At 43.8% G+C, this 14,757-nt stretch overlaps 2 protein-coding genes across 2 annotated transcripts; both read right to left on the reverse strand.

The window, feature by feature from the left end:
* Positions 1-6,091: 6,091 nt before the first annotated feature.
* LOC137154093 (ferritin heavy chain A-like) lies at positions 6,092-9,133 on the reverse strand. Its single transcript, XM_067549823.1, has 4 exons — positions 8,927-9,133; positions 8,175-8,321; positions 6,932-7,057; positions 6,092-6,365 (listed from the first exon to the last, which is right to left on the reverse strand). The coding sequence occupies exons 1-4, from the start codon at positions 9,026-9,028 to the stop codon at positions 6,210-6,212; spliced, it is 531 nt and encodes a 176-aa protein (XP_067405924.1). The 5' UTR covers positions 9,029-9,133; the 3' UTR covers positions 6,092-6,209.
* A 2,710-nt stretch (positions 9,134-11,843) lies between these two features.
* On the reverse strand, positions 11,844-14,666 carry LOC137155281 (ferritin heavy chain A-like). The gene is made up of 4 exons (XM_067551484.1): positions 14,491-14,666; positions 13,344-13,490; positions 12,697-12,822; positions 11,844-12,105 (listed from the first exon to the last, which is right to left on the reverse strand). Exons 1-4 carry the CDS (start codon positions 14,590-14,592, stop codon positions 11,950-11,952), a joined length of 531 nt encoding a protein of 176 aa, XP_067407585.1. The 5' UTR covers positions 14,593-14,666; the 3' UTR covers positions 11,844-11,949.
* Between the last annotated feature and the right edge of the window lie 91 nt (positions 14,667-14,757).

Genomic DNA, 14,757 nt, shown 5'->3' on the forward strand with positions numbered 1-14,757 from the left:
CATAGTAGAAACTGGAGCATGGACACATGGGTCTATTTGATCACTGTTGAGGGGATAGAGGAGACACAACACTGAGAAAGACAGGAACTCCAAGGTAATGGCAGGACATAGACCACACTGTTTAACAGACAGAAGGACAGAGACAGAAACAGAGCAGCCAATCCTGCCCAATGTAAGTTTCTATTTGTGGTTTCCCTGGTGGATATGTGGTATGTAGGGCTGACAACTCAAATGATATTCAGGCAGCTCTGCAGCAAGATTAAAAGTGGAAATGCTGTGATCGATCTTCTGGAAGAAAGAAATTCAGAACTCTCTGAGTCCTATGACAAACTAAAAATTCCTATTTAAAGTGTATTTATTAGTTCAAGAAATGGCAACACCTCATCCTACTTGATCGCTGTCTTAAGAAGATATTGATACAAATGAAATGAAGTGCACAAACGTAAAAAGAATATCTGAAATCTCTTCCTCAGATATCTCATTCCTGCTTGACGAGCAAGGCAACACTTATCTGGAGCTTACTGACTTTCCAGAACCGCAGTTCAGAGATCTATTTCCTCTTCCAGTTCTCCTGTGTTTTTCACTGTTGGATGTGGTCTGTTCCAGCACAGGGATTTCCTGTTATTTGTCTAGTCAAGGTCTCCTTTTCAGAAGCAGCACTGTGACTTCTCATGGAGGAAACATCTCTCAGAGATTGAATGAAAAATTTAAGAAAGAGCAGAGCATCTAGAGCCTTCTTGCAGAGATGGGGTTCTATACACTGTTGAAGAAAATTAAAGATAAGGATATTAGCCTCTCTGTTGTTCTGTATTGACAGGTGTAGACAAACTCTGACTAATAATTCCATTGTAGTTTCCTAATATCTATTTTTAGGGTCATAGTTCATTTTTAGAAGAGATATGATGAAATCCCCATTTTGAAACCAGTGGATGCATAATACCATTTAGTTTTTATTAATAATAGTGGCTTATTTCTGTCGCACAACAGGGTATGGTTCTTACTAGTCACTGAATTCACTATCAGTAGTTCATGCTTATGCAATGCACCTTGCAGCAGATGAATCCTATTTCCAGCAAGAAAGAGAAAATGGAAAGCAATGTGCCTGAGTGACAAGTCCAAGCAATAGCAACACTTATTTATCCACAACCAGAGGAGTGCATATTGCTTTACAGAAAAATGAAAGATCAGAGTTTATGACCTATGGCCCTTATTCTGCAGACACAATGACTTCCATAGAATTACTTGCGTGCTTAATGTCCAACAGAAATCTGTGGCAAATCTGGGAATTAACCCAGAACTTCTGAGTTCTATTCAAGTACCTTACACACACAAACCATCCTTCCTCTGTTGCTTAAAACACAGGGGAAGGACATCTTGTTAAAGTGCCTCAAGTCTCAGCAGACAGACAAAATGAAGGGCAGTTGCTGTAGAAGAAAGAGATTTAAAAAAATGTAGAGTGGGCAATAAGATGACATTCTGCATCACATTTTGTGACTCATTATAGAGAACCAGCCTGTTGGTCCCAAAGTAGATCTCCCATTGAATACCTGGAAGCCACTTGCTTTGTTTTCTTTATTATAAGTAGGAGAGATAAGGTAGACACTGCCTATTTGTGAAAAATTAGAGGAATTCATATGTTCTATAAAGTCAGTTACGCCTTTTTCATACCAAAGAGAATGGCCATGGTTGTGAGTGTTTCAGCTACATTGCCCCTGTTATGGAACAACTAATGCTCTTTAGAGTTGTAGCTGAAATCCACTATTGATCCCCAAGTACTACAACTAATGCAGCAGGTTCCTGTCAGTCATCAAGAAGGCTTGTTCCTAATTCTTGGTGGTCAGATAGATACTACTATTTAGATGTGCAGACTGACTCATCTTCATCCGACCCACAGCAGCACCCACACTAGGGTTTAACGCTGGCAGGCAGGCAATGTGTGTGACTCTGTCTAAAGTGCACTGCAGAACATATTAGGAGGGAGTGGGGTGAATTACAGAGCACACCCAACTGTTACATGCTAACTACCCCACATGGACAGTACTGGAGTGAATAAAAGGTACTTAGTTCACATTAACATAGTCCTCTTTCAAACAGGACTGTATTCACATCAATGAGGTACCTTTTAGTTATTACTAGCAGCATCCATTTAGGGCAGTTAGCGCACAACACTGGTGTATTCCACAATTCACACCCCCTTTCCTGCATTCTGCAGTGCACTTAAACTAGTTTCAGGACTTGTCTAAAGTAGAACCACAACAGCCAGAGGTGGGGCACATTTTCCTTATTACTCCATCCATTCTCAGGCAGAACCAGGAAGTCAAAGTTTTTATTCCAGCTTTTTTAACTCTTGCTCTGTCACTCTGCCCAGAGGATGTTTGGGTAGCAGGCTTACTTCTGAATCTCATTATGCCATGAAACATACCCAGCCAGGGCTATGTTATATCAGCTTTATTCCTACACATCTAGATGCTAAAGTAAGTAAATCTTGTTGTAGAGAGAGAGAGACAAGGAAGTATAGATCACTTTGTATCATCTGTCACTTCATGCAAATCAAAAGTATGATGTACCAGTGGATGTTTCCCTCAGAGTTAGTCCCTTGGCCACATTAGAACTACAGTGAGCTTTTAGACACTAGATACACCGGCTTAAATAACACACATCTCCCCAATTTTTTATGTGGAACAGGAGCAGGTTAGTTGAGTCATTCTGGCTCCATTTCTGAACCACCAAACACTCTCACTCATTACACTGTGGCCAGTAGGAGGAAAATCTGCTTCTACAGATTATCTGTTAAAAAGGCCTAAGGGGTTAGCTAGAAGAGGTACTGGTTATTTGATTCACGAGGTCACACATTCTGTTTGGCCAATCTTCTGTTACAGAGGGGGGGGGGGTCATATTCCACTTTGTTAGCCTGCTGCACTATCTAATACTTTGATAGCTCATTATGAACCAAGAGGTTGAAGCTTCATTAGATAAGCCTCTATTGTTTAGCAATCATTCCATTATCTCAGCTGTAGTCATGTCTGCCACATACCCTCTATTTGGGAACATAAGGGCACCTATAGCCACACTGCTTCCCATAATGTTTACTTCATACTTCCCACATGTCAGGCACTTCCAGTGTTAGTCTCCATTGCTCAGCATTACTTTTTACTATATTCTTCACAAGTGGCCCTTGCTGCCCTCTCATGCTGAAGCTGGGCTGGAGCTCTATTTTAACCATGGAAGCTCGTTCCTATTTGAGTAGTATGATTTATTTTTTTGAACATAGCGAGATGACAAGTCTCCCTAACATTTATCTCATTATGAGATAGTCTCTTTTTGTGCATGTTGCTAGACTATTTCCATAATGCTACTGCTCCCCCAAGGTGTGTTAATCAAACATGTATTCTTCCATGCCATTCAGGGGCACTCCTAGGCACTTCAGGTTGGTGAGGTGGGCTCCCAGGTGCTCACTGGCCTTCACTTGCTCCTTCAAGTAGTCAGACTCTAAGAAGTCAAGCAACTGCAATGAAGAAAGGGAATGGAGGTTAGAAGATGGATTTGTTCCAGCTCAGCCATGCACCATTACACTTCAATATATACAGTTGTAGTTCCACGGTAGCATAATTTACAAAAATTTAGACACAGCTGCAGAGAGAGGGACTATTACTCCTCTCTCATCCAAACACTTGACATCCCAGAGAGGAATCTGCTGTGAAGCAGCCACCTGGGGATAAGATTTAGCCAAGAGGGGATTAGGCAGCACAGCTATACGATATTTTCATGCTAAAGAAAGGCAGGAAGGCCCTTTTGTGCACCAGGAAAGAGGCTCAACACAACCTAACTTCGTTTAGATTTTCATATCCTCACCCCACACACATGCCTTTCCCCATGCCAGAGGAAGACAGACTATGGAAGGAAAGGAAACCTGGCTCTTGTAGGGAGGGGAAAGCAAACAAAAAACCAACTGAGAGCGCAAGACTGCCCCCAAGCTTGTATTGGAATTGTATCACACTTATCTGCCACCATGTTCACATGGGATTCATGCTTCACCATAGCCAGCTTCTGCAGGTCCAGCAGGGCTTGGTTCACCATCTTCTCCAGCTGCAGGGCACACTGCAGGGCCTCCAGGCTATTCTCCCACTCAGCCTCTGTTCAAAGAGAGAGAAATATATGGGACCCTGCTTGTCTGCTTTTGGATTCCCACCATCATCTGAAATTGTCTGTTCTATGGCCTGGAGAATTTGCTCATTCTTTGTTACCAGGTTTGGAGAGTCAGTTCCTTTGTTTCTCTCCCCTGAACGGTTATTCCTCTAGATTTTCTAGTCTATAAACAGTCTTTCTAAAGGCTTCTCTCTGTAATTAATTTTCACAACATTAAGGGCAGGCAAGAGGTCTTGTATACTTGCCTTTTACTGACCTTTACCAGGAAAAGGGCATTCTGTCACTGCTGAGCTAGCTCTGCTTGATTTCAATGGAAGCCTTACAAGTCAAGTGTCTTAAGGCAGACACATACCACTCTCTAATCAGGAGAAATGCACTAGCAGGAAAACTGTGTATACATTGGTCCACAGGGAAATAAACTCCATGCATAATTAGTGAACCAAATGAGTTTAAATTAATAATCAAGAAGAGTTGAGTGGGGGGGGATGAAAGAGGAGGAAATTTTGACTTCAAATAAAAAAAATTTAGCTCCCAACAATCATCCCAGCTAAGTAATTTATTTTGTTGGCTGTGGAACTTAGAAACCTTTGTCTGACAGCTAGAACTTATTCATAAGCCTACCCAGAGGGACCAGGATATCTATTCGCTCCACCAATGCCACACACGTGTCTTTTTACTGTGGAACAGGCCCACCATAGTCTTGGTACCACCAACCCCTCCCATGGATATTGCTTAGATTATGTGCTCACTTGGATGTCCTGTAAGTGAATATGCCTCCTTCACTTGGGCTGTTATTTCAGGAAACTATCTGCTTGCTCCCTCTCCTTGTGAAACTGGGCTACGTGCCTCAGAGCAACATCGTCACAGTCACAGGACTTGGGGAAAAGGACAAGAGATCAGTGAAAACACCGTTTGTTTGCTTGGGCTGCAGAGCAAAACATTTTTGTGTGTAGTTACATTAGAAGCGCATGAATAGCCCAACCTAGGGCCTCTGACAGTGTTTAGCTGTACTATGCAGCCCTGCATCATCAGGGGCAAAGTAGTAGCACTTAAGGGGGGGTTGGGTGGAGAGAAGAGTAGTCAGCAATGTTCACTGGTTTAGGCTGTAGGAAGGGCTTCTTAGCTTCTATTTATATTAGGTTAGCAGACCAGAGCTAGAATAGTCTCTAACATCGTGGGATCCCACGTATTAAGTTTAGTCAATTCATTTTACAAGTTCGTAATAGGGTCAAAGTGAGATTACACAGCTTGCCCAAGATCCCACTGAAGCCTGTGACAGAGCTAAGTATTGGCACTAGACCTCCCCCTCCAGTTAAACAATGAGCTTTCAAAGAGTATGGTTGCAGCTTGGGAGAATGGAGAATTTGAGGAAGGAAGCAGACAGGTGCATGTTCTAGCTTCTGTTGCCTTTAATCCATAATTGGCTTTTTTGTAGTTTTTCTTCCCGTAATCACCTGCAGGAGCATTCAGAATAGGAATTGAAGGGGTTGAGTGCAGTGTTACAAGGTAAAAAAAAGAAAAACCAATCAAGCCACTTAGAAGTAAGACTTCAGGTTGGTTTAGTGATGAATTCAGAGTAAAGGGGCATGGTAGTAATTCTAAAGAAAGTAATCCATACACAACACATGGAATTTTTACATTAGATAGGGCTATAGGCTACTGTGATTTTCGGCCCTCCCCTGGAGATATTTGTAGGTCAGTTCTCACCACATGGAAGCATCACTAAGTCTTTAAACCCACTGTAGTACAGCCAGATTGTGTGCTGGCCCATTTCTCTATTGCAGAGGTCCACAACTGCCAACAGGTGATTTAATCAGGCCCCAATTACTCTAGTGGCATAATCAGAATTTACACATGATGAAATATAGACTCCAATGCATATAGTGTGAGGCTTTCCCCCATAGGAAACAAAGTGCCTTTGGGCAACAAAAACCAAAACACCAGGTTCAGGAATTAGAGAGTTTTATTCTCAGCATTTAAGGATTTGTCAAAATATGCTTTGCTCTGGATACAAGGTTTGAGGGGAAGGGGGCACAAAGCATTCTGAGCCTCTGCTGTGTCATTCAGCTGCTGTCCCCCAGGGTGTGCTTGTCAAACAGGTACTCTCCCATGCCACTCTGGGGCACTCCCAGGCGCTTCAGGTTGGTGAGGTGGTCTCCCAGCTGCTTGATGGCCTTCACCTGCTCCTCCAGGTAGTCAGACTCCAGGAAGTCACAGAGCTGTAGATACAAATAAGGGATTATTAGGATGTATGGACTCCATTCTGCTCTTTTGTAGTTGGCTGCTATTGCTTATCTTGGTATGTCTAATGCTGTTTGCTACTGGGTGATATGAAGCCTTCCTGGAGACTATTTTGATAACAAAAAGGGGATTGGTTTCACAGGTTGTCCAGGCAATAAGTGTCCCATTACCTGTAAGCAGCTCATATGAGGGGCAAGCACTCACTAAGAAGGAGGGTGAATGGCTTAGACACTACCTAGAGTGAAGTCAGGAAGCTGACAGTGCTCCCACTGTTAGCATAGCTCTACATCACCAATCAAGGACAGACTAGTCACTTATTTGTGCAGATCAGGGACAGGACATACCACTGAACCTCTTGACATTCCATTTATAACATGCATTAACACAGAGACAGGAGATACAGGTGCTGTTGTTTGACATGTTTTCCTCTAGAATCCTGCTACCCAGACTGAAAGCCAAAGACTCACCCCTCTCCCATACAGGGCAGCACATTCAAAGATGGAATTGTGCACATCCTAATCCAGAAGGGCATCCACATACTCACATGCGGGTCATTCTTCTCAGTAGCCAGCTTGTGCAGGTCCAGTAGGGCCTGGTTCACAGTCTTCTCCAACTGCAGGGCACATTGCAGGGCCTCCAGGCTGTTCCCCCACTCATCCCGCTCTGGCTTCTGTGCAAAAGAACGTTGTCTGGTCCTGCTGCTCAGCAATTGCACTCATTTATCCAAAATGAGATAATCTGTACCTCTCTATTATCCAAATCCCCACCTCATTTCTCCATCTAACATGCTGGATAAGGAAGCAATTCTGATGAGAGATTCAAATAAGAGAGCAGACACACACCCCCCCCTTCCTCCCCAAACCAGGAATACAAGGAGGAGGACAACCCCCCAGCTGCCTGCAAGGCCACCTTGCTGCTAAACCGTGCCTACAGCAGTGCAGGGAGCCCTCCTCAGCCCTGCTGTCATGGGAGTGAGCAAGTAGAGCAGAGACCCTCAGCCAGGACTGGAAGGAGGAGGAGACAACTCCATCCACTAAGGAGGCCACCCCACTGCTGAATGACTCCTGCCCTCTTGATCACCAGTGCTCCCAATCATCCACATAAAATTATGTCCTCCATGCTATTTGGAGGATCAGGAGTGTACAGCATATAAAGTCTTCATTCACTGGAAATTGTGTTGCATTAAAGAGGTTTCCCCTCCCTGCCCCTTAAGTAGCAAGGAGTGTAGCTAAACATAGGGGAAAGGGAGAAAAGTTGTCCATCCTCTCCTCCTCCCACATCTGTAGATGATTATGAACACTTGCCTGTACTCTCAGAAATCTCTCTTGCCTCTACCCTGGTCTAGATGACCCCTTGCAATTCTAGCCCTTAAATATTTTTTTTTGGGGGGAGAGGGGGGGAGGGGAAGAGAGATACATAGCTCCTGCTCCTCATACATAGACCTCACAGAGAAGACACCCTCAAATAGGATATTACTTATCTTCTATGCAGTACCTATCAGCAGATCTCAAAGCACGTTACAAGGAAGTCAATATCATTATCCCCATTTCACATATGGGGAAATTGAGGCACAAAGAGAAAGAAATGACTTGACTATGATGCAAGTAACAAAACCAGGGGGAAAAAAAACCCCAGATCTCAAGTCCCACTCCAATGTGCTATTCATTAGGCCATACTACTCTACATTTTGCTCTTCATGGTTATACTATGGAAAAAGTTACTTGACTCCTATAGAGTTGAGGCCACAATGTGCGCCCTCAGAATCTCCCCTTTGATTTGTTTCTCACCTTGATATCCTGCAGGACAATGCGCCCGCCTCGCTTGTTCTGGTAGGTCAGGAACTTCTCCACATGCTCCCTGTGCTCATGGGACTGCTCCTTCAGAAACTGGGCCATGTGCCTCAGGGCCATGTCATCACGGTCAAAGTAATAAGACTAAGAAACATTGTCACATGACAGATGTCTTTGCTAAGGATAAGGGCTTCACAGAAAACCACTTCCTTCCAATACATAATTGAGAACCTCAGTGTAAGGAAAGTTATCCCCATCTCACTCTTCCTCTGTGGAGGAGGCTTATACAGAAACTTAACCTTCCCTTCCACCTTGCCATCTCCCACTGATTGAAAATAGACTGAATACATATATCCTTGCCTTATGCCAAAGAAGGCCCCCCACCCCCACTTACCCTACCAAGCAGCATTACTACCATATCCCTGACACTGCTGCCCACAGAGATAGTGTGTGTAGCTCTTCCTTTGTCTGTAACATGTATTCTGGGCTCTGTAGACAACAGCCAGTCCTTTCACTCTTAGGCTGATAACTATTTATGCCAAAGAGCACCTCACAGTTTCCAGGAGTGGCCATAGGAAGACTTTTTAGAGAAGGCATGAGAGGGGACTATGGTTCCATAGTTTTATTATTCAATGCTTGACCTGGCTGTATTTTTATTAAACATACCTCACTTACTCAGTTAAAAAGGACTATTTCTATATGCTTTCCAATAATAGCCCTATTCTCTGAACGACAGACAAAACACTCACCATGGACAAGTAGACATAGCTGGCATACAGCTGTAGGTTCACCAGCTGATTCACAGCAGCCTCACACTCAGCATGGAAATTTTGGCGTACCTGGGACTCCATTCCTCTGCTTACCAGATTTTTGTAGTAAAGTATCAGCAATAAACTAAAGCTGACAACAAGTTCACATCTAACACTACTGCCCACAACTCCTCCACTCCACAACACTGCTACCCCCTCCTCCCCACACAGCTGCTATTAATAGTGTTTAAAGCCAGGTGTGGATGTGAGTGACAGCTCTTGCTGCAAATGGAAACAGCCTTCCTCACCAAGGAACCAGTTAAGACACCAGGTGAGACTGTTTCTCAATTGCCACAGGTAACATGACATTGCCTACTAGCAGAATGACCCTGTGGTGTAGGTCACACAGATAGTGGAGACAGATGTGGAAAGTTCAACAGCCAAATCCAGTTTTGTAATGGCTCTGTAAGAAAGGGAAGGAGGAGTAATGGGGTGTCTGGAGAACAGACACTATGATGATGAGGGCCAGATAAATATATAGATATGTAGCTTAAGAAGATACTTTAGATTAGACAAAATGCTCTGTGCGGTGCACATCTTTTCTATGACATCTCCAAAGGGAGGAAAGAGCCCTTTTGCTCTCTGAAATGTTGCCTAACACAGCTGGTATTATATGGAGAACCTGGAAATGACTTTGAGGTTTATTGTAAGATAGGGTGTGGGAGGAAAAGCCAAGACCACAAAGGGCACAGCAGCAAGGACTGTGCTTTTCTTTGTTTGTACAGTGCCTAGCGCATTGAGGGCATTACCAGAAATGAATAAATAACAACAAAAATACAACATGGACAACAGGGAAAACATGTCACTCCAGAGATCCAAGGAGAGAATGAGGGACCTAATGGGAGCAAACGACCATGTGGAGTGTAGCAGCAGGGGCATGTGAGAATGGGCACTGATGGTCACAGAAACAGACAACCTATTTGTGGCAAGGGTAAAGCTGAATAGGATTGATAATATTGCACTTGAAGGTGTCAGTGGCTATCAAAGGCTTAGAGTGGCCAACTATGGCATGTTGTTCCATTATTAAATTTCCTGTCAATAGGACCAACACAAGAAACATGTGAGCATGTGTTTTGAAGCAACAGGCAAACCTGGGCTGTAGCACTCCCACAACCAACCTGCAATGTTTTCATTTCCACCGTTTCGTTCAATAAAAGAAGACAAAATATTCCCAACCTTCTATTGCTGCCTTCTTTTCCAAATGATTTCTGGCTGGACATTCACTATGTAATACAGCCCCTCTCCCCACCCCCAATCCTTATGACAGCACTTGGGTGATGGCACTATAGCAGGTCTGTCTGTAAATGACTGAATTTAAAGACAGCCCCTGGCAGGAGCTATTGTCTCTCTGAGATGTAACAGTGATTTTTCTTCTCTGGTTTTCTCTTCTCTTCAATGGGTCTTACCAAGCAGGGGACAAAACTGACTATTTCTTCCAGAACCACCTCGGAGGATATAATGCAATCTCATGCACATAGAAGTGGGAAAATCAAATAATGAGTTTTTTTGAGTAGCTTGTGCTATTAATCATCTGTCTCAGTTGACGTTCAACCATCTTAAAAAGCTGCTTATTATGGACAATGTATATTTGCAGAGCTAACTCAAGGAGGCCTGGAGACACACTGCTGCAAAGAGACAGCCTGATACACTGCAGGTGCAGACCCCTGGCCTACCCCTTGTCCCCCGTAGATGAGGTGCTGAAGCAAATATGCTTGAGCAGCCCCAGTTCTCTCAGTTGATCTCTCCTGAGAAGGACTATGATAGAGCCAGGACAAAACTGTCAACAGCTTATTCTTGTCCTGCTGATTATCACCTCTCTGAAGCCAACAAATGAAGAGAGCCCAACCTTCAGCACTCAGTATTAGGCCTCTTTAAGTAGCCAAGCTGGCACTAAACTCTTGTGAGGTGGGATACAGCAGAGGGGAAAGAATGGTTTGCTATCAGTTAGTGGGAAGAGTGTTGAACTCAGTTCCTTACTAAGGAAGGAAAAAAGCCCATGGCATTTGATGTACAGCTACAGTGTCCGAAGTAAGGCAACTACTACAAGCAAAGCTCTCCTCTCCCATAAGATGAGTCTAAAATGTCTGTACCAAGTTAGGTAACAACTAGCAGTGAAAGCAAGGCAGTAATTGGGCTGTTCCCCCCCTTCTTTGCTCAGCTATATGGGGCCTATTTGTAGGTTGCTGGGATGAAGGATTATTGGAGAGGACATCTGAACATGTTGAGTCTTGTTTTGTACCTGGGCTCCTCTTGCAGGAAGCTCTAACTGCAGTTGTGAAAGCTAATGCCAGATCCCTGTACATGTGTGAAATATTTCTAGGCTTAGGGAGGTTTATGGTTTTTTTAAAAAAAAAAAAAAAAAATAAACCCAGCTGTTGCATACAGACATGTCACAAGAGAGAGATTACTGGGACAGTTCTAGCTGAATGCATTTGAGCTGCTTGCAGGGACAGGTTTCATTACAGGGCATCATTGTGCCTAAGCAAACTCCTGGAACAAAGCTTTACACCCATTACCTTCAATGATGCTCGTCAGTGTTCCTCCTTGATGTAGGGATACTAACTGGAGAGCCAACAATGTTAGTGTTGGGTGGTAGGCATCGCTCATTTGCAGGTGCAGTAGTTTCTGAATCGGCTTAGGCTATCACTTACAGGTTAAGACAGCAAAGAAAGGGAATGACAGTCTGATGGAGTGTTGCCTTCCAGCTGTATACTATGACAGCCAAGAAGCATGGTTTATCTACAGTAATTACTAGGGCACTCACTGTGTGCTGATCCAGTTGTCAGTGTGTAGTGTAATTAGTGACACCTACTCAAAAGCCAATTAAAACAGAACACTAAATAAAGCCAAAGTCAGGTTACAACCGAAAGCCATGTTTTATTCACAGTATTTAGCTCAAGTCAATTCCTGTTTTATCTGCATACAGATGAGCCCCCACATATACAGTATCCCTAGAGTTCACTTCAGCTGCTCTCCCCCAGGGTGTGCTTGTCAAACAGGTACTCTCCCACACCATTCTGGGCCACTCCCAGGCGCTTCAGGTTGGTGATGTGGTCTCCTAACTGCTTGATGGCCTTCACCTGCTCCTCCAGGTAATCAGACTCCAGGAAGTCACACAGCTGCAAAAGAAAAAAAAAGTTAGGAGGACTATGCTGGGTTACAGATTGTAGCTCAGTCATTCTAGTCCTATTTTACAGCTACAAAATTTCCATGGCATACTCCCAAGATGGTAGTATACTAATTATGGAGCATTTGTCCAGAACAATAGTACCACCGACCTCAAACATGAATGATGTTTCCAATAAGGAATCCTAGAGGTGGTAGCACCAGCGAACATGCAGAGTCATTGTATTAACCTCCTTCAAGGAAGGACAAAATCCTGATCCAGCCTAACACTAGAGTTCAAGGAAGAGCAAGCCATATATAGTCACCTTAATCCAAGGTATATCATCAGATTAGAGCCCTAAATGTAGGGGGAGGCAAAAGCTAGAGACTGTTTTGTCCTTCACCACTACTTGAGGTGGTCTAGGAAGAGTTCCCTCTAGCTCTTGACTTATGGCAAGTTTCATCTTCACCCCTCCTTCCAGGCCAGACACTAATTTTTCCTCAAGTGAATCACAGAATGCTCAGCTTCTGAATCTCTCCAACTCCTCTCTCTGCACCAATGTAAACAATTGCTTTTTGCACTTCTCCACTACCCACTCACTCACATGGGGGTCATTCTGCTCTGTAGCCAGCTTGTGCAGGTCCAGCAGGGCCTGGTTCACAGTCTTCTCCAGCTGCAGGGCACATTGCAGGGCCTCCAGGCTGTTCCCCCACTCATCCCGCTCTGGCTTCTGTAGAGCAGACCAGGAATAGAATGGCAACACCCACACTATTAGAAAAGGATCCCTGCTTCCTGCATGCTCTAAGACACCCACCTCCTTTGCTTAACTACTTGCTATCCTGCCTCTTTTTGTTTAGAATAAAATTGCTGCACCACAAAAGTATGTTAATTCTAAAGTGTTTATATGGTGTAGAAAAAAGGGCAACTATCTATGCAGACTTCTCACACACATCAAGGAGGCTTCAACAGCCACTGGAAAAATAAGTTGGAACCAAAAAAAAACTGCCCATTTGAGACTACAGAGCCCAATACATGCTGGGTTACAGGCAGGAAGCAAAGGTTTCTTATTCTTCAAATGAGCATCAAGGGACAATGGGCTGAGCAGTAGTCATTAATGGCTCTTTTATAGAGGAGAAGTTGATACAGCTACCAACCTATGCATCACTTTCACACAGCAAGAAATACTGAGCTACTGTCCTGGAATCGCCATTCTACTCTCCCCAGTCTGGGTGATTACTGACAGTTTCTCACCTTGATGTCCTGCAGGACAATGCGTCCCCCCCGCTTGTTCTGGTATTTCAGGAACTTCTCTGCATGCTCCCTCTCCTCACAGGACTGTTCCTTCAGGAACCGGGCCATGTGCTTCAGGGCCACATCATCACGGTCGAAGTAATAGGACTGGGGAGGGGGAGGAGGAGGAGATGAATGACATATGACAGCAAAACAGTCATAGCACAGGAAGTGGCTAACTGAAGAGAATTAATGGCTTTCGTTATCTGATGCCTAAATCCTTCCCCCTCCCTTCATCGTGCTTACCTACTACAGAAAGTCCCAATCCATATACATATTCAGATGAAGCCAGCCACAAAGAATTATGGTCATGATTCTCTGATGCCTACATAAGCCTCAGAGGGAGAAGCTTCTGAAGCTCTTGCCCTAGTCTGAAACACACAGGAAATCTATATCCTTTCTATTTCATCCACGTAGCCCACTGCCTCACATTCCTGCAGGATAGTCTCTCAAGGCAAACACAACATGCGGTGCCTTAGGGCTACAGAGGTGCAATATTAATTACTGCTGTGGTAAGTTTGCCAGCCAGATCTAGGTTCCAACTCTATTCAGATATTTTAATTCAGAGCTTTCAGTGGGAAAGAGAGTTCACAAGCATCACAATTAGACACAAAAAGAAGCTAGTTTTCCCCATACACTTAACAAGACTGGGGACTGTATTTGTGCTTTTATATACAAGGATCGCTCCCCACCTCTCACATCAAATCATTTTCTGACCAGTTTGCAAGGCACAAACAAGAGAACCATTAGTTAACGAGGGCTCAGGAGCAAGTAGTTGTGCAGCATGAAGATGTTTCACCAGCCATGGAGTTAATGAAAGGATTAGTGGTGCAAGAAACAAAGATGAACATAGTTACCCTTCTAGATCTTGGAGGCAAAGAAGAGTCACAATCTCCTGAGTTACTAGTTAGGTTAACCTAAAGCTTCTTCAGGACCAGCTACTTGGAAAAGGTACTCAAGAGATTCAACCCAGATAATAACAGAAACCTCTAGATCTTATTTTAGCATAAGAATGTGAATCCTCTAGTGTATTAAAAAAATTTTAAAAAAAACAAACCACACCCTCTTCTGGATATTTAGGAACACTAGAGAAGAGACAAACACTCACCAGGGATAGATAAACATAGCTGGCATACAGCTCCAGGTTCACCATGCGGTTCACAGCAGCCTCACACCCAGCATGGAAATTCTGGCACACTTGAGACTCCATTCTTCTTTTTAGAAGGGTTAGCAATAAACCAACTCTAGTATCAGAACAAACCCTGCCAAAACAAGACCACAGCCTCCCACTTCACAGCTGCTATTAATTCTCTTCAGAGTCACATGTATGATTGGCAGCTGTTGCTACCCAATGGAAAACTCATTCACATCAAGG

The sequence above is a fragment of the Emydura macquarii genome, unplaced genomic scaffold (assembly GCF_026122565.2).
Source record: "Emydura macquarii macquarii isolate MOO-44397 ecotype Brisbane River unplaced genomic scaffold, CSIRO-AGI_Emac_v2 contig_295, whole genome shotgun sequence".
Classification (NCBI taxonomy): domain Eukaryota; kingdom Metazoa; phylum Chordata; order Testudines; family Chelidae; genus Emydura; species Emydura macquarii.

Excerpts from the sequence above, each read along its gene's own strand:
- LOC137154093 (XM_067549823.1), bottom strand. The coding sequence starts at position 9,028 with ATGGAGTCCCAGGTACGCCAAAATTTCCATGCTGAGTGTGAGGCTGCT. Across the intron at positions 7,058-8,174 it reads TTGTCCTGCAGGATATCAAG|AAGCCAGAGCGGGATGAGTG; the intron begins GTGAGAAACAAA and ends TCTTTTGCACAG. Across the intron at positions 6,366-6,931 it reads CTGAGAAGAATGACCCGCAT|CTCTGTGACTTCCTGGAGTC; the intron begins GTGAGTATGTGG and ends TTGTATCTACAG.
- LOC137155281 (XM_067551484.1), bottom strand. The coding sequence starts at position 14,592 with ATGGAGTCTCAAGTGTGCCAGAATTTCCATGCTGGGTGTGAGGCTGCT. Across the intron at positions 12,823-13,343 it reads TTGTCCTGCAGGACATCAAG|AAGCCAGAGCGGGATGAGTG; the intron begins GTGAGAAACTGT and ends TCTGCTCTACAG. Across the intron at positions 12,106-12,696 it reads CAGAGCAGAATGACCCCCAT|CTGTGTGACTTCCTGGAGTC; the intron begins GTGAGTGAGTGG and ends TTTCTTTTGCAG.